At 40.9% G+C, this 23031-nt stretch overlaps 1 protein-coding gene across 1 annotated transcript; it reads right to left on the bottom strand.

The window, feature by feature from the left end:
• Positions 1-3071: 3071 nt before the first annotated feature.
• LOC121865075 lies at positions 3072-21156 on the bottom strand. Its single transcript, XM_042364409.1, has 3 exons — positions 20723-21156; positions 15161-15304; positions 3072-4546 (listed from the first exon to the last, which is right to left on the bottom strand). The coding sequence occupies exons 1-3, from the start codon at positions 20777-20779 to the stop codon at positions 4376-4378; spliced, it is 372 nt and encodes a 123-aa protein (XP_042220343.1). The 5' UTR covers positions 20780-21156; the 3' UTR covers positions 3072-4375.
• Between the last annotated feature and the right edge of the window lie 1875 nt (positions 21157-23031).

Here is a 23031-nt window from a genome sequence, read left to right as displayed (position 1 = left end):
AGGAGCCTGTTTGTTTGCAGTGGTAAAGCCTATTGGAACTCTTGCCTTGTTATCTTGTGAATGGAATGTGACTTCATGTGGTCCAAGTAGAGAAGCAATCTCTTCCAGATAAGAGATAGATGTTCTAGCATATAGGTATCTGGATATCTAGAATGTGCACTATTTTCAGACCTCATTAGTTTAGCATGAACTGTTTTCACATGTCTTTTTCCCTCTCAAGTTGAAGAATTTCTAGGCAGTAGTCACAAATATACTGAGCTGCGAGATAATTGAAAACCCTTTGTATGTAAAGCAGCTGTTAAGTCATCCAGAGTCTTGACAGTTCTGATTGGTGTGATCTGGAGCAGTGTTGAGGAGGGGGTTGTTCAGGGTTGTGTTACATAATATTTTAGTGGGGTTTGGCTTGATATTACATAGTTAGTTTAACAAATTTATTGACAAAGCTTGGAGTACAGTTTGCCTATTCTGAGTAATTCAGTCAGGTCTTGACACTGAGGGTGGTATCACTTCTCACTGCCACGCAGGACAGAGTTCATACACAAAGAAATACATCATATTCATTAACAGTATACACACACACACACACACACACACATATATATATATATATATATATATATATATATATATATATATATATATATATATATATATATATATATATATATATATATATATATATATATATATATATATATATATATTTATCAGATTCATGGGTAATGTCACTATTCACTTGCCATGCAGGACAGAGGTTCGTACACAAAGAGTGTTGCAGAGTGTTACGGGGGGTGTATAAATTTGGGTGGAAAAAAGCGGTAGGTAATTTTGAATGGCCCCTAACACAGTAGGGCAGCTTGTAATTTTCGGTGTTGGGGCAGACAACCTGGAGTGACAAGATACTGCATTCCAGTCATCTATCTCAATATATAACAGTTTACTGTCATAACAAAGATTTTTTTTATTTTGAGGTACAGATATTACCACTAATGAAATAAAGAAGATTCACAAGGGTTAATAATACTAGATCATTCATTACATGCAGTTCGTCTCTCACCCATACATCTAGCTTTCCGATAGAGGGAGAAATTTTCCGATAAAATCCATTCTTATTCTTGGTGAGGGAAGGATCGTCCTCTAGCTACACCACTGATTTAACGCCATTATTTTATTGTTGCTTCGTCCACCATGCTTATCATCCATCCATGTTGGTACGCCTGTTGCCTGCCAGGGGTTGAGAGCAGTTGCTGTTATCACACGTTCAAGTGTTACTCTCAGACTTAATCATCAAATTTCTTGCCTTTTATATCATGTTGCTTCTGCACATGTTATACTAATATACGGTGCCCCATTTTAAATACATTTACAGTGTTATCTGCCGCTGTCACTAAGTGTACACTGAGGCTATAGACCGTACTTGTCAGGGTGGCTGTGTGAGGCTTAGTATGTGTCACTAGCATAACAGGACACTTCGTCACATGTCCCAACAGGACGGAGAAACAACGTTAACGGTGACCGAATGTGAAAAGGACCTAGGTGTATTATGTTGACAACAAACTGAAGTTCTCGGGCCATTATGAGAAAGTAAATCAAGACTATGCTAGAAGGTCGTAAAAGAAGTTCGTTCATATACAATGAAGGTCCTTCTTTCGTAACGCTCTTCAAAAGTGAGGTGCTTCCCCGAGATGTGCTAGAGACTGTCAGTTGATTGTCAGTGCCCAAAGGAGGGCCACCAGACTGGTGCCTGCACTGCGGAACCTCAGTTACCCAGAGAGATAAGAACGCCTTCAGTTGCCTTGCTTATACTATAGGCAGGTAATAGGTGACGTAATTGAAGTTTATAAACATCTCAGTCGAGTGTTGATACCTGGAGCTGGATCACCTTCACCCCACAAGGGGTCACAGTTCAAGGTTGAAGGAGCCACAAGTCCAGAACACTCTTGGAACAATCTGTCAGAGAGTGTTGTGGCGGCACCGAGTGTGAGCTCATTCAAGACCAGACTTGACTAACACTGGAGTAGGTACAGATACATTTTGGAGCCAGTACATGACCAGTGCTTACCAACAGCTTATAACAGAGCCACTGCATGTCCAGTATTTACCAACAGCTTATAACAGAGCCAGTACATGCCCAGTACTTGCCAACTGCTTATAATAGAGCCAGTACATGCCCAGTACTTGCAAACAGCTTATAACAGAGCCAGTACATGTCCAGTACTTGCCAACAGCTTATAACAGAGCCAGTACATGCTCAATACTTGCCAACAGTGTATAGCAGAGCCCGATACATGTCCAGTATTTGCCAACAGCTTATAACAGAGCCAGTACATGTCTAGTACTTGCCTCCAGCTTATAACAGAGCCAGTACATGTCCAGTACTTGCCAACAGCTTATAACAGAGCCAGCAAATGCCCAGTCTTGCCAACAGCTTATAACAGAGCCAGTACTTGCCCAGTACTTGCCAACAACTTATAACAGAGCCAGTACATGCCCAGTACTTGCCAACAGTTTATAACAGAGACAGTACATGCCCTGTACCTGTCAACAGTTTATAACAGAGCCAGTACATGCCCAGTACTTGCCAACAGTTTATAACAGAGCCAGTACATGCCCTGTACCTGTCAACAGTTTATAACAGAGCCAGTACGAGTCCAGTACTAGCCAACAGCTTATAACAGAGCCAGCACATGCCCAGTGCTTGTCAACAGCTTATAACAGAGCCAGCACATACCCAGTACTTGCTAACAGCTTATAACAGAGCCAGCACATGCCCAGTGCTTGTCAACAGCTTATAACAGAGCCAGTACATGCCCAGTGCTTGCCAACAGCTTATAACAGAGTCAGTACATGTTCAGTACTTGCTAACAGCTTATAACAGAGCCAGCACATGCCCAATACTTGCTAACAGCTTATAACAGAGCCAGTACTTGCCAACAGCTTATAACAGAGCCAATATTTGCCAACAGCTTATAACAGAGCCAGTACATGACTAGTACTTGCCAACAGTTGCAACAGAACCTCCCGACCATCTGGCCAACTCGTAAACATGCGGTGAAGAAATACTCAGGACGTAGTACTGTATCGAGCTTTATTTACATTGAATACAAACGAAGAAAATATTGACTTACATAAAACATACCAATATTTATCATCAGTCACTATATGAAGAATTACACTTATTATTATTACTACCTAACAGTTATTTTAGTTTGTATTCTTGATATAATAAAAATACAAAACCTGCTTATATTTTACAGTATTTCTGGATCACCTCAAGACTAGCCCATCACTATTTCACCTGATGATTAAATATTTTAACATTGCCTTGGAGGGTTAGGTTAGTGTTAAGGGTTGTTAATACAGGTTCTCGTTAGGTTAGGTTAGTTTTAAGGATTGTTAATATAGGTTATCGTTAATGTTGATTAAGTTAGTGTTAGGAGGCTAATCTTCAGGTGAAATAAGCTAGGGGGGTTAATCTTCAAGTTATCCCTACTTCTTCCTTACAATAAACATACTAAGACGTATTTTGTATGTTCGTTCCTGACTCCACCTTACAGGATGCACTGTACTGTACGTGGAGATTACATGAATGATTGTATTAGACAGCAACATTACCCTCACCTGTTGCAGCTCTCACACAAGGGCATTGTTGCTGGTGTAACACGATCATTTCACGTGATTTTCAAGACAGTCTGTAAGGCAGTGTGCATAAATTTTGTATGAAACACTCTGGTAGTATATGTATAGATCGTCTTGAGAATATTTGTGTGATGACCCCTTAAACGCCAGGTGCCCTTGTTGTCTCCCTTAGTGGTTGGCGGTGACACAATGTACATGGAACCAATCACCACCTCTGTAGTATGTGACGTCACTCTTCTACGTGAGACTACACAGACCTACCAAACCAATCATCGCGCCTGTAGCATGTGACGTCACTCTTCTACGTCAGACTACACTGACCAATCAAATCTAACCTATGTTAACCTATTAAGTTTTGTCGATGCTAAGGGTGGATTAGGGCGTCTTATGTTTGATCCTAATGGTTAGTTAGATCAGTTTAAGTTTGCATACGTTAGGTTAGGTTAGGTTAGGTTCATGTCATCTAGCCACGACTGTAGGTAGATATTATTAGTTGTGGTGGCCGCAAGTTAAAAGAGACAATTAGACAAAATACACACATACACACTAAGATGATTTAGGACATTTGCTTACGTTAGATGTAACCTCATCACCACACTAGCAGGAGGAGGAGAAGGGGGTGGAGTAGGAGTAAGAAGAGGAGGAGAAAAATTAATAGGCAAAGGAGGAGGAAGAGAAGAAGAAGAGGAGGACGTAAACTACACACTATAAATCATCATCATCATTATCATCACCTCTACTCCACTTCAATCTGGAAGGCAAAGTACACATCGATGCCGTAGATAATACTGGTGAAGAAGCAGAAGGATCCACAGGCGTCAGGTACTGGTGAGCCGGAGTAGAAAGCCAAGACGCAGATGCCAGACACAAAGAAGAACAGCGTCAACAGACCACTCGTTAAGATCTCCTGTAAGGTAGTTAGGTAATTAGATAATCCACCCTTTAAAATAACTCCTGTTGGGCTGTTAGGTAGTTAGATAGTTTGGTAGCTAAGATCTCCTGTATTAGCCAGTGTCTAATAGACAATAGTACTTGTATAAATATGGATGAATACATCAATTTTATATAATTCCATCACCCCCGTAATTTTCATGAGCAGTGAGTGTCATACATGCATCAAGTGATAAGTAATTTTCCACTGGCGAGGTAGCGTCTCTAAGGGTGCTAACTTAGCTCCCTTCAGCGGGCTTACAGCCATGTACCGCTCATTCTTCATGATAGATGGACGTGTGACATAAAAGCTTATCCCAGATAAGCTTCCGTCCTTCCATAACACTTACAGCTTATAGTGTTAATTACGGTAATGTCCTTGTTGAGTGTGGACAGTTTATTCTTTGAAATAAATGAAAAAAAGACCATTTGGGCTTTGCAAACTTAACCCATGAACATTTTAAATGTAGCTACTAAGTTACCTCTCATCAGCCAAGCTCACGAAACTGGAAACAGGCTACATAAAGGTGGCAGCTAATGGACCCATTAATATAATCAAACCCAGTGTCTTTAAACAAACAGTGATGATATTTTTGTGTCTTTCTCCATAGTTGCACCAGGATATATACCTGAGTGAGAAATGTTACATTGAGTGATACATTTATCTGTCGTCCCAGATTGATGTATACGTTTGTTTTTATCTAAGTCAAACTACAAAGTGAGTTATTGATAATTCATGTCATTGTGACAACACTTGTCAAAATGTAACACCCCACCCAGAGGCCGTGACTACGTTGTTGTGGCTACTAGGCAGTCACCAACCTGGTCAGCGAATTCATTTCTGCCCAGCATGAAGAACCCCCTCCCAACGCCCCAGGCAACCCCCCAGGTGGTGCCACCCCCAGTCTCTACCTCCAAGGGTTGTTGAGACTGAGTCAGCGCTTATGGATAACACCACCGGTGAATGTACCCTGTGACCCATGGTGTGACTTCCAGTGTTCACCGCCCCCCAGAGTCCCCGGGTTACCAGATGGTTGGAATTTCGACATCACTGAGGTCGTTGGATTCAGTCGCCTTAGCAAAGAGGATGCCATATTGGACTTGTCGTTGACGTCATCTTGGATTTCTCATCGACTCCATATTGGACCTACTATCAACACGGACTGACAGTGACCCTGATCCTGAACTTCATCGTCAGCTGGCTCCCCTACTTCGCTGAAATCTACGGTTTTAAGACCAGACTTTCAATAAATTCCCAGAATTCTTCGTTTCTCCAATCAAGTTTACAGTTATAGGTATGCTACAGACATATACAATATTTATAAATACAATAACATATTCTACAGCATACCATCATACATCAGACGTCGTGACAGGCTAGTTTTTAATTTATAAGTGCCTTACTTTATATATATATATATATATATATATATATATATATATATATATATATATATATATATATATATATATATATATATATATATATATATATATATATATATATATATATATATATATATATATATATATATATATATATATATATATATATATATATATAAGAACAAAAGAACATAAGAACGGAGGAAACTGCAGCGGGCCTATTGGCCTATACTGGGCAGTCCCGTTTACACCCATCCCCTATTGCTCATATAAGCATCCAACCTATGTTTGAAGCTATTCAGCGTATTCGAGATAATGATGATATTTGGTAACTTGTTCCATTCATCCACTACTTTGTTTCCAAACCAGTGTTTACCTATTTCATGCCTAAATCTAAATTTGTCTAATTTAAAACCATTGTTACGAGTTCGCTCCTGGTTGGATAGTTTGAGTACCTTTGTAATGTCCCCTTTGTTTAGCCCTGACGTCCACTTATACACCTCTATCAGGTCGCCCCTCGCTCTACGTCTCTCGAGGGAGTGCAAATTAAGATGCTTTAACCTGTCTCTAAACTCAAGGTTCCTAATGCCCGGGATTAGGCTTGTCATTCTCCTCTGAATTCTTTCCAAGGATTCTATATCCATTCTGTAATGCGGTGACCAGAACTGAACTGTGTAATCCAGGTGTGGTCTCACAAGCTCAAGATACAGTTTTAGGATGACCTCGCTAGTCTTGTAATTAACACTCCTTTGTATGAACCGAAGTACTTTATTAGCCTTGTTAAGAGCAAAAACACATTGTTTACTTGGTTTAAGGTTCCTACTTATCATTACTCCTAAATCTCTCTCGCAGTCGGATTTCTCTATGGCATCGTTGTTCATCTGGTATCTGGTTTCCCTGTTTACATCTCCTATACTGAGTACTTTACATTTGTCCACGTTGAATTTCATCTGCCATTTTTCAGACCATTCAAAAAATTTGTTTAGATCTTCCTGTAGTTTTGCTGAGTCCTCGTCAGATTTAATAACACGTCCTATTTTAGTGTCATCAGCAAATTTACTTATATTGCCGATATCTATGTCGTTTATGTATATAATAAATAGTAATGGTCCAAGTACTGGGCCTTGGGGAACTCCACTTGTGACGTTGCTCCAATGGGACTTAGTGCCATTAATGCTCACTCTCTGTTTCCTGTGCTGTAACCACGCCCTAATCCATTTAAGGATATTACCTTTGATGCCATGTGCTTCTACCTTTCGATTTAGTCTTTCGTGGGGGACTCTGTCGAAGGATTTGCTAAAGTCGAGATATACCACATCATAATTGTGCCCCTCGTCCACCAATTCGAAAACTGATGAAAAGAATGTTAATAGATTAGTTAGACAAGAACATCCGCTTGTGAAGCCATGCTGGGAATCATTGATCAATCAGTGCTTCTCCAGGTGATTTCGAATAGAGTTTGAAATGATTGTTTCCAGTAATTTGCCTACTATTGATGTTAGACTGATTGGGCGGTAGTTAGAGGATAGTGGTCTATCCCCCTTCTTGAAAATCGGTATTACATTCGCTATCCTCCAGGATTCTGGTACTACACCTGTTTTTAAGGACATGTTAAACAACTTTGCTAAGGACATACTAAGCTCTTCCTTACATTCCTTTAATACTCTGGCAAATATCTCATCGGGACCAGGTGACTTATTAGGCTTTAGTTTGTCTATTTGCTTACTAACATCGTTACAAGTCACTACTATCTCGCTTAATTTGTTTTCTTCACTATCTCTGAATAGAGTCGGTGCCTCGGGTATCATGTTTAAATTTTCGGTGGTGAAAACTGTTGAAAAATATTTATTCAAATTATTGCTCATTTCTCCGTCGTTATCAGTGAGCTCGCCGGTATCTGACAGTATTGGTCCAATCTTTTCTCGTGTTTTAGTTTGATACATTTGGTAGAATCCTTTGGGGTTTGTCTTCACCTCCCTTGCTATCCTTACCTCATTATTCCTCTTGGCTTTCCTTATCTCGGTTTTAACCCTACTCGCCGATACCTTATAATAATCCCGGAGGTAAATTTTGCCACGATTTATCCTTCTACCTATAGCCTTCCTTTGGCCAATGATGTTCTTTAAATACTTATTTATCCATTTAGGGTCATTGTTGTCTGATCTGAGTTTTTTGTATGGTATGTTCTGCCTTTGTGCATTAAGTAACTCATTATTTAAATTGTCGTGGAACTGGGCAATCTCAGATCTCGTTAGCAGGTCGGTGTCATCTGTCAGGTTCACCGCCAAGCGCTACACCCCTTCTCTCAGCTGCCTCTTTAAACTGTCAAAGTTTGCCCTTCTGAAATCTTGTACTTTAGTAGATTTTTCCTTACGTCTGCCCTGAAAATCTAATTGGAATCTAATTTCTTTGTGATCGCTGTTTGCAAGTTCGTTCCCTACCTCGACATTGCTAATGAGGTTTTCTCTGTTCGACAGAACTAAATCGAGTATATTATTACCCCGGGTGGGTTCGGTTATATGTTGACTTAGGAAACAGTCCTGGATCGTCTCAAGAAAATCCTCTGATTCTGAGTTACCCGTAATATCAGTCCAGTCTATTTGGCCAAGGTTAAAGTCGCCTACTATACAGACTTTGTTGTGTATGGAAGCCCTGCGCATTTCATCCCAGATAAGTCGCTCATTGACTCTATCAAGATTGGGGGATCTATATATTACTCCTGTGATTAATTTTTCCCTACCGTCGATTTATTCTATCCAAATTGTTTCTGTATTCCGCTCAGTTTTTATTTGCTTACTTATTTCAAACTTCAGATTATCCCTAACAGAGATTGCTACTCCGCCTCCTTTCCTGGTCTGCCTATCGGTATGGAACAATTTGTAACCCGCAATTTGGTATTCGACCGGTAACTCACGTGAGTCTAGGTTGATCCATGTTTCAGTGAATGCTATTATATCGATTTTTTCGGTACATACCAAGGCCCTTATTTTTGACCTGACCTGACCCGACTAGTCACGTCGCCACCTTTCTCTTAAGCTCCTCTACGTGTGTGTTGGTGTTGGTGTGGGGATTAGTGGATGACATCATTACGACCTGACCTCATGTTTAATAAGGTCACCCTGTATATTTAAGCCTCTCTCTGTCCATGTTATCCAGTTGCCTCTGAAGATGTCTTGAATAAAGACGAAAGCTAAGGTGCTCCGTTGTTTCCCTTTCCCCGTGTGATTTTACCAAGATTTATCTTATCCACGTTTTCATTGTGGATATATATATATATATATATATATATATATATATATATATATATATATATATATATATATATATATATATATATATATATATATATATATATATATACTGTATATATACTTTAATTATTTTACTTATAATTTAAATCATTTACTGTAAAGGATGGGTAAGGTTATTGTTTAGTGTAATTTCATTTTATTGTTTGGCATTTATGGATGGTTTTTTTTAAGTTCCCACGTTCAGACATTACAGACACAGCGGAGCATTATAACAGTGACTCTGATCCGTTAGAAAACGCAGTTCCGTCTGACAGTGCTAGCAACTGTCGCTAGTTTGACACTGAACTACAGGTAGACTTGCAAGGAACACAGACGCATTCCAGGCGACACTTTAATTGAAAGTAGAAAACAATTATTGATGAATTATTTGACGATTCAAGCCATAGAAACCTTAGGTTCTGGTAGTGCGTTCGACACAACAACTTATTGCGGGTAAGTTCCCTCTAATCCTATAGACAAACACCGTGTGTCAAAACTCTAACTTTACCTCCGGCATCCACTAATCCTTCAATTAGATCTAAGTTGTTTCACAACTCACTAACCATGGCTACAGCTTGTTCAGGCATGTCATCTAACAATTCTAACATTGTTCAAGTATTACCACGCAGTGACTGGGTTCGTGAGTTCACGGCGGAAGATGATTATGGCGTAACTACATTTTTACAGTCATGTGAGGATACCATGAAGAACATCCAAAAGCGGGGGATTAAGCATGAGAGTTACGCTAGTGGCCTAGCTGATCCTTCTTATGATGTGTTTAGAAGGACTTTAATTGGTGTTTTTGAATTGGGAGCACAGCAAGGTCACCTGAATTGGATGTTTAGATGGGTTGACCGTCTTAGTCGTACGATTCGAGTAGAGGATACCATGAAAAGTGTCTCCATAGCTGGTGATGTCTGTCGAAACATCAAGGCTAATTTTCGTGGTTCTCCCTGGGTGGACCCTGATGGCAAAATGTCACCAGACATTTTTGCAAAATGAATTAAATTTACTTGTTTTCTATTGACGATCCATGACCCTGCATATAATCAGGCAAAGACAAATGATTATAACCCCACTGATTTAATTCTTGATTACACAGGTAAGATCACAATTAAGACACAGCGTACTCAACTAGCAAGGACGATAACACCTGTTGCCCCGATGCAACAACGACTTTTGTTACCATCTCCAGCAAGGTGGTGTCACCCCCAAAACCAAACAACCCCTTCCACCAAGCCACGACAGCTACAAGTACCACCCAAGACTTATTCAGCAGCTGCTCAGACCAAGTCTGCTACAGAACAGAAAGCTGAGAAGTGGTGTAAGTATCGTCAGTCTGCCTCCTATAATTCCAAACAATATCAGATTCTCCAAAGATGTCGGGTTATGGGATATGAGTTACCCCAGATAACACAACAGCGGACTTCACGTCCCGTTTTCACAAGAAGTCGGGGGAAGATCAGCGTCTTTCGCAGAAAGACGTAGAATGAGTACACCATTACCAACAGACAACAGCACTTTTGTGGCAGCCTCTTTAATAGCGGCGCTGAACAAGGCGAAAGTGTTATCCGTTCCGTCGAGGGTTGGGTAAGATAAGCTTGCTTTAGACATTGATACGGGTGCGTGTGAAAATGTAATCTCATTCTCATCCTATCAAGAACTACAACGAAGATCCCCTCACCGAGAATTTCCAATTCGACCTACTGACACCGATCTCTCAGGTGTTTCCGGTACCCAGCTGGACATTGGAGGAATGGTAACATTACCATTACGTTTTTCTAGACGGGGTAAATCATTTCCTGCAGATAAACCAAGACTTTAATTTACCAGTTGACGGATTAATAGGTCTTCCAACTCTAAAACATAACATGATAGATGTTCAGCCAAGGAAATATACTATCACTGTTACTGGTGTTTCCTACAGTGCCATGCACAAGTCTGTACCAAGGCTCTCCTCAAGGGTGATTGTTTTGTCCACCGCTCCTACTACGAGGAAGATGGATCCCGAGTCAAAGCGAATCCCAGACCCCACAGCCTCATTTACCCAGCGTGATTATAGCAGCAAAAGTTGGACGATCGTGCCTACAATTTTAACAGGTACTCTCCATTTTCAGAATGAGGAAATCACCAGAGCCACTAGGCTCCTAGAGTTCCCGTTTACACGGGGACTGGCGTAGTCTGTCTTACGGAAACGTGCAGAGTTAAAGGCCTATGAAGCGAATCTATATTGAGTACGATTCGTCCTGGTGGTTTAACAGATGTCCTGGTTCTCAACAGAATAGGTGCTCTCAGAATATTGAAAGAGGGATATAATTTGTGTGATTTTCTGGTTTTTCATAATGATGTTGCTCAACAGCCTACGCAATTCCCAATTGGTAGTGTTTCACATTCAATTACACAAACCAGACAGGAGAGGATAGATCAAATATCACCGCATGTAAAGGTAGATCACCCTCAAGGAAAGACTAGGCTCCTAGAGTTACTTGCCGATCACAGAAACATTGTAGCTTTACCAGGGGGAACAGCTAGGTCAGACAAGTTTAACTTTGCATCACATATCTTTAAAACCTGACACAAACCCGATTTACATACCAGATTACCGACTACCACATAGCCAGCGCGCTGTCGTGTAGGACATGGTTCAAGTTATGTTAGAGCAAGAAGTTATCACACATTCAAAGTCTCCTTTCAATAGTCCTTTGTTTTTAGTCCCTAAGAAGGATGGAGTTTGGTGCCCAGTTATTAATTTTAGGCGAGTCAACGACTGCACTATCCCGGATAGGTATCCAATGCCAGTCCTGAGTGATATTTTGCAATCTTTAGGCAAGGATAATGCTGCATTTAGCAACGTTGATCTGCTTAGCGGATATTGGCAAATTCCTCTTGACGAGAAATCAACAGAGATTACTGCTTTTTGTACTCCTTTGGGCCATTTTGAATTTTTACGGATGCCATTCGGTCTCCGAAATGCCCCACTGACTTTTCAGAGGATGATCAACACTTTGATTGCTTGTCTGATAGGTACCACAGTATGTGCCTACTTAGATGATCTCATCGTAGTCAGTAAGGATGTTGACAGTCATATTGCCAAGCTTCATGAAGTTTTCAAAAAACTTTCTACGGCAGGACTCAAAGTTAAACTTTCTAAATGTGAATTTTTAAAATCCAGAGATTCTTCGTCCAATAGTGTGTCAAATGCACAATGCATGGGAGGATTGGTTACCTCCACGAGCAAATCACCCTATTATAGTGTTTATGGCATAGCCAAACGTCTTCCCTATAACGTACTTACAGGCAAGCCATGCCCAATTTACAACGTCGACGATTTCGCTACCAAGCAAATCAGCATTTTCACGGATATTCATGGCCAAGTACGGAAACATTTAGCAGCGCCACGCGCTGAAATGACTTATAAGCAACATAAACAGGCCAAGCCTACAATACTAGAAATAGGCGATGCTGTTAAGGTGCGAGAACCTGAACGGAAATCCAAACTTTCGCCCAAATTTGACGGCCCATTCCGCATTATCGCCAAAGAAGCGGGCAACAAATTAAAAATTTTGAAGCCGAATTCACAAACTTCACCCGTAGTACATGCGGACAGACTTAAAAGGGCCCACCCAGATTTACTCCCCAGGAATGTTAACGGTGTCCCAGACACATTTGTTCGAACCGCAAACACACCAAGTACACCAAGTGTCGCTATTGATTATCGTTTAAAACAATGTTCTGCAAAACAATATTAAGATGAATCAACCTTTTCCAGAATGGCTTGGATCATCGTATTAATGCTCCTACTCCTTTGTGGCACCACCGTTTTAACGAATGCGTCCACGGAAGTCCTGAAACCAGGTGCCTTAGCCGCAGTTTTGGGACGTGACCATAAAGTATGAGCTGCTCGGTCTACTAAATATTCCGCGCCAGATGGAGTCTATTGATGTTCATCTCCAGACAACTATGGGCACCCTCGAATCTATACGTCAACGTTCTAACATTTCTACAATGATAACACAAACTATAAATCTTCAGTTACTTCTTCTCAAGACCCTTCATAAAAATACCGTTGCAGCTGGACGCTCTATCACAAGATGCCATTGCTAAGAAGCTGCTTTCTCAAATACGACGAAAGCGAGGATTATTTAATTTTGTTAGTTTCATTTTTTTTATCAAAGGTTAACACTATTTTCTAACAATTTATCTAAGATTGCTTATAATTTAATGAATTCAGTGCCTGCACTGGAATGGCTTATTTCTTTTTCTGGGTATTTGCATGCAGTGGAAATTTCTGCTCAAGCTTTATCTAATAACAAAAACAAACTAATTGTAAGTGTAGTGGATGCAGGGTTAGGACGTGTGGATGCATAGCGTGTGCCTGTGAAAATTCTTCTTGAAGCCGTACAGATAGCTAAGACGAGTTACCATTTAACTCCTATTTTCACAGATCAAGAGGTAAAATATTATTACCCTCTATTAGAGTCAACTCTCACGCACAGTGTTATACTTTTCCACATACCCATGTTAGCTCAACGCAAATTTAATGCATGGCATTTAGAACCTTTCCCATTGTATTCTAATGACACACTGTTTACTAAACTTACACGTATGTCCAGCCTATGCATTCGCGTTTATTCCTGCTGCAGAAGGAATATGTGAATTGGCGATCATACCAACCCACGTTCGCACAGCACTAAAGCAGTGTAACTATACACCGATTTCGAAGACACCTGTGTTTCATGCACATCTACACAATGTGCAATATGTATATATGTTTTTCCCTAAAGAAAATAGTGTCATTATACGGTGTCAGGATAGTGGTAAACATTTAGTTGTAAAAGGCTATTATATGAGTCCGGACTACTGCGCAATAACCTGTCATTCCTTGAAAACCTTGCCTTCCCATCACCATTTTGCTTCGAATTTAAATCTAACTTCAGATTTGATTCCTATGTATCCGGCTCCTAATATGACCTTTAGTGAACTCAATATAGCATCAGACAAATTAAAACAAAAATCTTATATGAAGGAATCACATTTTGCTACACTCTTATAAGGTAGTTAGGTAGTTAGATAAACCACCCGTTATAAGAACTCCTGTTGGGTTGTTAGGTAGATAGATAGTTTGGTGATTAAGATCACCTATAAGGTAGTTAGGTCGGTAGATAGTTCACTCGTTAAGATCTCCCGTACAACATAGGTAAATTAGGTAGTTAGGTAGTTAAATAAGTTAAGTCGTTAAGATTTGCTGTTAGGTAGTTTAGACAGATACATATAGAAAGATAGATAGATAGATATATATTTATTCAGTAAAATTGAAGTTCCAATTGATTCAATGAGTGACTGAGAGCGAATTAGTGTGTATGAGTAAGTGAGTGAGAGAATCAGAATGAATGAGTGAATGAAAGAAGGCAGAGTGAATGATAGTGAATGAGTCAGACAGAATGAAAGAGTGATAGTGAATTAGACAGAATGAAACGGAGCGAATGAGACAGACAGGATGAAACAGTGAGTGCAACAGATAGAATGAGACAGAGTTAATGAAGCAGGCAGAATGAGACAGTGAGTGAGACACAAAATGAGACAAAGCGAATGAGACAGTGAGAGAAAGTGAATGAGACAGAGGGAGTGAGACAGAATGAAACAGTGAGAGACAGAAAGAGGCAGTCAATGAGACAGACAGAATGAGACAGTGAGTGAGACACAAAATGAGACAAAGTGAATGAGACAGTGAGAGAAAGTGAATGAGACAGAGGGAGTGAAACAGAATGAAACAGTAAGAGACAGAAAGAGACAGTGAATGAGACAGACAGAATGAAACAGAATGAGGCAAACAGAATGAGACAGTGTGAATGAGACAGACAGAGTTGAGAGAGAGAATGAGACAGAATGAAACAGATTGAGACACAATTACTCACAGCAACACGGCTCGGTCCCAGCAACATATTCTGGGCGAAGAGGATGATACCACTGAAGAAGGCGAGAAAGACGGTCCCCGTCACGAAGTCTCTCCATGTGTTGGTGTAACCGAACCACGTCCCCAACACGATCAACACGAATACCTGTATGGGCGAACACCTGCCTCATGAGATACTTTGAGATATGCTCCAATCTCTCTCTCTCTCTCTCTCTCTCTCTCTCTCTCTCTCTCCGCCACGTGTTATAGAGGCTGCAACAAACATTTATGGCCCAAACGTTCTTGGTCTGATAAAACGTTTACCAGACTAACACTGTCCAGGTTTACATCATTTCATACATACACAGACAATCAAACGTATACACACCACGTTAAGACTGTAATATGTGTTTTGCAGACGTTGTGTATGTTGTTACGTTGTATGTGGTCTTCTGCAGTATACAGTCCGGAGATAGTGTATACTATACAGTATACAATCGACTATCAACCATACATCAACCGTACAAGTGATTATCAACCGTACACCAGCCATACAAGTAACTGTCAACCATACCCAACCATACACCAACCATAAAAGTAACTATCAACCATACCCAACCATACACCAGCCATACAAGCGACTATCAATCAAACACCAACCATACATGTGACTCAACTATACATCAGCAATACAAGTGACTATCAACCATACACCAGCCATACAAGCAACTATCAACCATACACGCGAATGTCAGCCATACACCGACCATACACTCGACTATCCACCATACATTAACCATACACATGACTGTCAATCATACATCAATCATTCAAGTGAGTGTCAACCATACATTAACCATACAAGCGACTGTCACTCATACACCAACCATACAGGAGATTGTAAACCATACGCCAACCATACAAGCGACTATCATTCATACACCAACCATACAGGCGACTATCTACCATACATTAACCATACACATGACTGTTAATCATACATCAATAGTACAAGTGACTGTCAACCACACATCAACCATACAAGCGTCTATCACCAATCATATAGGCGACTATCCACCATACACTAACTATTCAAGCGACTTTGAACCATACACCAACCATACAAGCGACTGTCCACTATACATTATCCATACACATGACTGTCAATCATGCATCAACCATACAAGCGACTGTCAACCACAAACTATAGAAGCGACTGTCAACCATACACCAACCATACAAGCAACTGTCAAGCATATATCAACCATACAAGAGACTGTCAACCATACAAGAGACTGTCAACCATACAAAAACCATGCAAGCGTCTATCAACCATACACCAATCATATAAACGACTGTCCACCATACACCAACCATAAAGCAACTGTCAAGCATATATCAACCATACAAGAGACTGTCAACCATACAAGCGACTGTCAACCATACAAGCGACTGTCAACCATACATTAACCATACAAGCGACTGCCAACCACCAACTATACAAGCGACTGTCAATCAAATAAGCTACTATTAACCATACACCAGGCATACAAGCAACTGTCAAGCATACACCAACCATACAAGCAACTGTCAGGCATATATCAACCATACAAGAGACTATCAACCATACATTAACCATACAAGCGACTGTCAACCATACATTAACCATACAAGCGACTGCCAACCACCAACTATACAAGCAACTGTCAATCATATAAGCTACTATCAACCATACACCAGGCATACAAGCAACTGTCAACCATACACCAACCATACAAGCAACTGTCACGCATACATCAACCATACAAGAGACTGTCAACCATACAAAAACCATACAAGCGTCTATCAACCATACACCAATCATATAAACGACTGTCCACCATACACTAACCATACAAGCGACTGTTAACCATACACCAACCGTACAAGCGACTGTGAATCATACACCAACCATACAAGCGACTGTGAACCATACACCAGGCATACAAGCAACTGTCAACCATACACCAACCATACAAGCAACTATCAAACCAACTATACAAGCGACTGTCAATCACATAAGCGACTATCAACCATACACCAGGCATACAAGCAACTGTCAACCATACACCAACCATACAAGCAACTGTTGACAGACATCAACCATACAAGCGACTGTCAACCACCAACCATACAAGCGACTGTCAACCACCAACCATACAAGCGACTGTCAACCATACACCAACCATACAAGCAACTGTCAAGCATACATCAACCATACAAGAGACTGTCAACCATACATAAACCATGCAAGCGTCTATCAGCCATACACCAGTCATAAGAACATAAGAATGGAGGAAACTGGGCAGTCCCATTTACACCCAACCCCTATTGCTCATATAAGCATCCAACCTATGTTTGATGATATTTGGTAACTTGTTCCATTCACCCACTACTCTGTTACCAAACCAGTGTTTACCTATTTCGCGCCTAAATCTAAATTTGTCTACTTTAAAACCATTGTTACGAGTTCACTCCTGGTTGGATAGTTTGAGTACCTTTGTGATGTCCCCTTTGTTCAGCCCTGACTTCCATTTATACACCTCTATCATATCGCCCCTCACTTTAGGTCTCTCGAGGGAGTGCAAATTAAGATGCTTTAACCTCTCTCTGTACTCTAGGTTCCTAATGCCCGGGATTACCCTTGTCATTCTCCTCTGAATTCTTTCTAAGGATTCTATATCCATTCTGTAATACGGTGACCAGAATTGAACTGTGTAATCCAAGTGAGGTCTCACAAGAGCAAGATATAGTTTTAGGATGACCTCGCTAGTCTTGTAACTAACACTCCTTTGTATGAACCCAAGTACTTATTAGCCTTGTTTCTATCAAATACACATTGTCTACTTGGCTTAAGGTTCCTACTTATCATTACTCCTAAATCTCTCTCGCAGTCGGATTTCTCAATGGCATCGTTGTTAATCTGGTAACTGGTTTCCCTGTTTACATCTCCAAAACTGAGTGCAGTAGGCTCTCACCAATAACATTTAATAGGTGCCTGAAAAACACCGTTATTAGCGAAAACGTTATTTGTGTGACATTAAAATACATGTAAAAAGGGTTTTTTGGTGCCACCGCCACAAGAATTTCACCCATTTTTTCCCTTGAAGCTCTCCTAACACTTGGTGCTTGGTGTGATGGTTGTTCCATATCTGAGGGCCGCTAAGACTTGCACTGTCTTTCATTCAACAAGCTAACCATTTCACAAGAAAATGCTCTGTTATCACTAACAACCTGTTTCTATCGCCTTTATCATTCATAGCTCGCCTCGCATTTCCATCACTACCGAAATATTTTTAGCTAGAGCAATACTCTTCTTGGTCTCCTCTAGGTTCCTCTTAATATTTCGCATGGTAGACTCAGGACAGTTCAATTTCCTCACTTTAAAAGTTCCCAGTCATTCAGGTGGCAAATCACTCCCTCCACCACCTCCCCTAGCCCCCACAGGCAAATATGCAGAAGCCATTATTGATCACTGACCCTAACAACCACTGGTTATAATGGCGAAAATCTCACACGTGGGCGCAGCGCTGTACAGTATTCCACTGAGAGTGTGTGAGAATGAGAGTGAGGCGTGAGAGGACAATTACGTCATCAACATGGTGGCAAACAAACGCAATCATTGATGAGCTCTGACGCTTCCCTCGAAATTTCCGTTATTCAAGAGAATCCAGACGTTATTATCAAAAATGGGTATCTATTGTAACTTACCGTTATTGTCGAAAACGTTATTGTGGAAGTCGTTATTGACGAGAGCCTACTGTACTTTACATTTGTCCACGTTGAATTTCATCTGCCATTTATCAGACCATTCGAAAAATTTGTTTAGATCTTCCTGTAGTTTTGCGGAGTCCTCGTCAGATTTAATAACACGTCCTATTTTAGTGTCATCAGCAAATTTACTTATGTTGCTGTGTATGCCGATATCTATAATAATGGTCCAAGTACTGAGCCTTGAGGAACTCTGCTAGTGACGTTGCTCCAATGGGATTTAGTGCCGTTAATGCTCACTTGCTGTTTCGTGTCCTGTAACCACCCCCTAATCCATTTAAGGATATTACCTTTGATGCCATGTGCTTCTACCTTTCTAATTAGTCTTTCGTGGGAGACTCTGTCGAAGGCTTTGCTAAAGTCGAGATATACCACATCATAATTGCGCCCCTCGTCCGCCGATTCGAAAACTGATGAAAAGAATGTTAATAGATTAGTTAGACATGAACGCCCGCTTGTGAAGCCATGCTGGGAATCATTGATCAATTGGTGCTTCTCCAGGTGATTTCGAATAGAGTTTGAAATGATTGCTTCCAGTAATTTGCCTACTATTGATGTTAGACTGATTGGGCGGTAGTTAGAGGATAGTGATCTATCCCCCTTCTTGAAAATTGGTATTATATTTGCTATCCTCCAGGATTCTGGTACTACACCTGTTTTTAAGGACATGTTAAACAACTTTGCTAAGGGCATACTAAGCTCTTCCTTTAATACTCTGGCAAATATCTCATCGGGACCAGGTGATTTATTAGGCTTTAGTTTGTCTATGTGCTTACTAACATCGTTACTAGTCACTACTATCTCGCTTAATTTGTTTTCTTCACTATCTCTGAATAGAGTCGGTGCCTGGTATCATGTTTAAATTTTTGGTGGTGAAAACTGTTGAAAAATATTTATTCAGATTAGTGCTCATTTCTCTGTCGTTAACAGTTAGCTCGCCGATATCTGACAGTATTGGTCCAATCTTTTCTCGTGTTTTAGTTTGATACATTTGGTAGAATCCCTTGGGGTTTGTCTTTGCCTCCCTTGCTATCTTCACTTCATTGTTCCTCTTAACTCTCCTTATCTCGCATAAGCGACTATTCACCATACACTAACCATACAAGCGACTGTGAACCATTCACCAGCCATACAAGCGACTATCAATCATACACCGGCCATGCTAGCGACTGTCAACCATACACCAACCATACAAGCGTCTATTAACTATATACCAGCCATACAAGCGACTGTCAACCATACACCAGCCATACAAACAATCAACCATACACTAACCCTACAAGCAACAATCAACCATACACCAACCATACAAGCGACAATCAACCGTACACTAACCATACAAGCGACTATCCAGGGGCGGATTCAGGGGGTTCCTGGGGATCAGGACCCCCTTTTTCACCAAAAAACTTCTGTACTCTTTATTTAATACAGTTTTGTAGTCAGGCATTTTTTTAAAAAAAAAGTAAAAAGTAATTAATATTGACCTCAGAATATCTCCCGGTATCAAGTGCACAAGTGCTCACCACAACTTCTTGGGCCCCACTTTTTGATATTCCTGGATCCCCCACTGTTATGAACTATACGGGAGTATTCTTTCCGGTAAGATAAAATATAGTGAAATATAAAGGACAGTACTCGTCGTATGTTAATGAGTGAGAGAGAGAGAGAGAGAGGGAGAGAGAGAGAGAGAGAGAGATAACAGAGGGAGAGTTTTGGTAGTGTCGTGTGTAAATCAGAGAGAAAAGGAGAGAGAGAAAGAGAGACAAAGACTTACCATGTGGCATATTTTAAGAATTCCTCGAGGACTTGCAACATACTCCACCATCGTCATCTTGACTCCTGCGTGTATGGGGGTGTGCAAGCGGTCACGGAGGCAGTGTGTGTACAAGCCCTGGGTGTGTGAACGCTTCCTATCAACGTTCAAAGTGACGTAAATATTCCTGGAATCAGTCTTTCTGGGCGTGGAAGGTGGTGGTAATCTGGGCGGTGTGGTGATGTTCTTAGACGATGACCACAGAACTGAAGTGAGTGGTTCTGTCTGGCGTCTGTTCCACCTTTTACAGTTTAATGGTGCACTTCATGGGCGTAGGACTTGAGATACGGGCGTGGTGTTGGGCGTAAGAAATGAGACACTGACGTGGTTTTGGGCGTAGGGGATGTGTTAGAGGCACACTACTCTAAGAGAGCGAAGAGACTGAGGGGTAGCTGAGCGTGGAATCTTATCTCGGCTGATTGTGACGTCTCCCCCCCACCCCCTGCACCTCCACCTCCCGTACTCCTCTCCCTTACCTCCTCCTCACGCCCCTCCCTCTTCTACCCCTTCCCTTTCCCTTCACCCCCCCATCTTCAGGTATTTCCTCAGTAAACTGCCAAAACTGCCCCCTCCCCCCCAACCCATTATGTCTTCACCCCGTAGCAATGGGTTAAGACTGATTAAGAGGGGGTAAGCTGTTAGATACTGCAACGACTGATAGTGCATGAGGGACGGTGGGACACACACACACACACTCACAACTATGTATGTCGCAAACAAGAAATAATACCCTTTTCTCAGTTTCACATGGAGAGAGAGAGAGAAAGAGATTCGGTGTAATCGTCAAACAAAATCATAAATACATACATACATACATACATATTTACTTCACATTGCCTCTCCTTCTGAACCACTAAACCAGGAGACTCAGATTCGTGAACCCCGATGAATCCGAAGCACTAAACTGATATATTATTCTCTCCATAAATACAGAAATCAACACAAACTATACACAATTTAACCTGATTATTCGTGACGGACTTTTTCTTTTGAAATTGTCCGGCAAATACAGTATCCGGTAATACAGCTACAAGTATATATAGTATAGGTTAGGTTAGGTTATGTAATGTTTGTTTTGGTTAGGTTAGGTTAGTTAATCTCTGACGTGAAATACACTGGGATTCATAGTCTTCTAGTATACAGTAATCCCAAAACATACACAGACAGTGCAGGTATACGTCACACTAGACGATAATACACAGATTGTAGTAGTAATAGAAAACTATATCCCCGTATCACTAACCTCAGAATACACACAATACAGTAGAGCAGAACTGTATCCCTGTATCACTAACTTCAGAATACACGCAATACGGTAGAGCAGAACTGTATCCCTGTATCACTAACTTCAGAATACACACAATACAGTAGAGCAGAACTGTATCCCTGTATCACTAACTTCAGAATACACGCAATACGGTAGAGCAGAACTGTATCTCTGTATCATTGTATCACTAACCTCAAAATACACACAATACAGTAGAGGAATACAGTGAGGCGCCGTCAGTGTGGCTTATCAGTATTTGTAAATTAAGATAAGGGTCGAGATTAAGCTGCTCTATATTGAGAGCTGAAGAGGATTTAGGTAAAGAAGTGACTGGCTAAGCTGAGAGGTGAGCTCCCAGCTTAACAAGTCACCTCTCAGAATAACCTCTCAGCTCAACCACTCACCTCCCAGCTTAACCAGTCACCTGCCAGCTTAAGGGACCGCTAACTGCTCTTCTATACACCATCCCAACCTGAGGTGTGTCCGGGTACTCATTAAGGCAGGTTAATATTGACTCCACACTCCTGGCTCTTAATAAACGTCTTTTATTAACATAGCCATGAGAGTGTCATCATTATCAGGTCCTTTATTTATTACACAACCTTATTCTAAGATGTGCAGTAACCAGGAACCTAACCTAACCTAACCTAACCTAACCGAACCTAACCTAACCTAATTTCCTAACCTTGTGTTGTAATGTTCATTATGTCTCATACCCCAAAACCAAATTTTTTACCCAGTGGGACTTAGACCATGGGTTAGTAAAGACCATCTACTCCGTAGACTTAAGAACAGGGGTCATACAGTACTACCACGACACCATCCAGAGACTGTCAGTGCAACGAGTCTGTGTGTGCAAACCCTCAAGATTGTTGCTAAGTCTAGCGACTAAGTCAATACATCCCGCAAAGAAAAGTGATCACTGGTGATGGCCTGTTTCCAACAAGAGCAATCCAGGCCGGCCTAGTAAATCTAAATGGTTAATTCTCCAGGTTAACAAACT

This window comes from Homarus americanus, unplaced genomic scaffold (assembly GCF_018991925.1).
Source record: "Homarus americanus isolate GMGI-L3 unplaced genomic scaffold, GMGI_Hamer_2.0 scaffold2539, whole genome shotgun sequence".
Classification (NCBI taxonomy): Eukaryota; Metazoa; Arthropoda; class Malacostraca; order Decapoda; family Nephropidae; genus Homarus; species Homarus americanus.
Note: the sequence above shows the minus strand (reverse complement) of the source record. Positions and strands in the feature narration are given on the sequence as shown.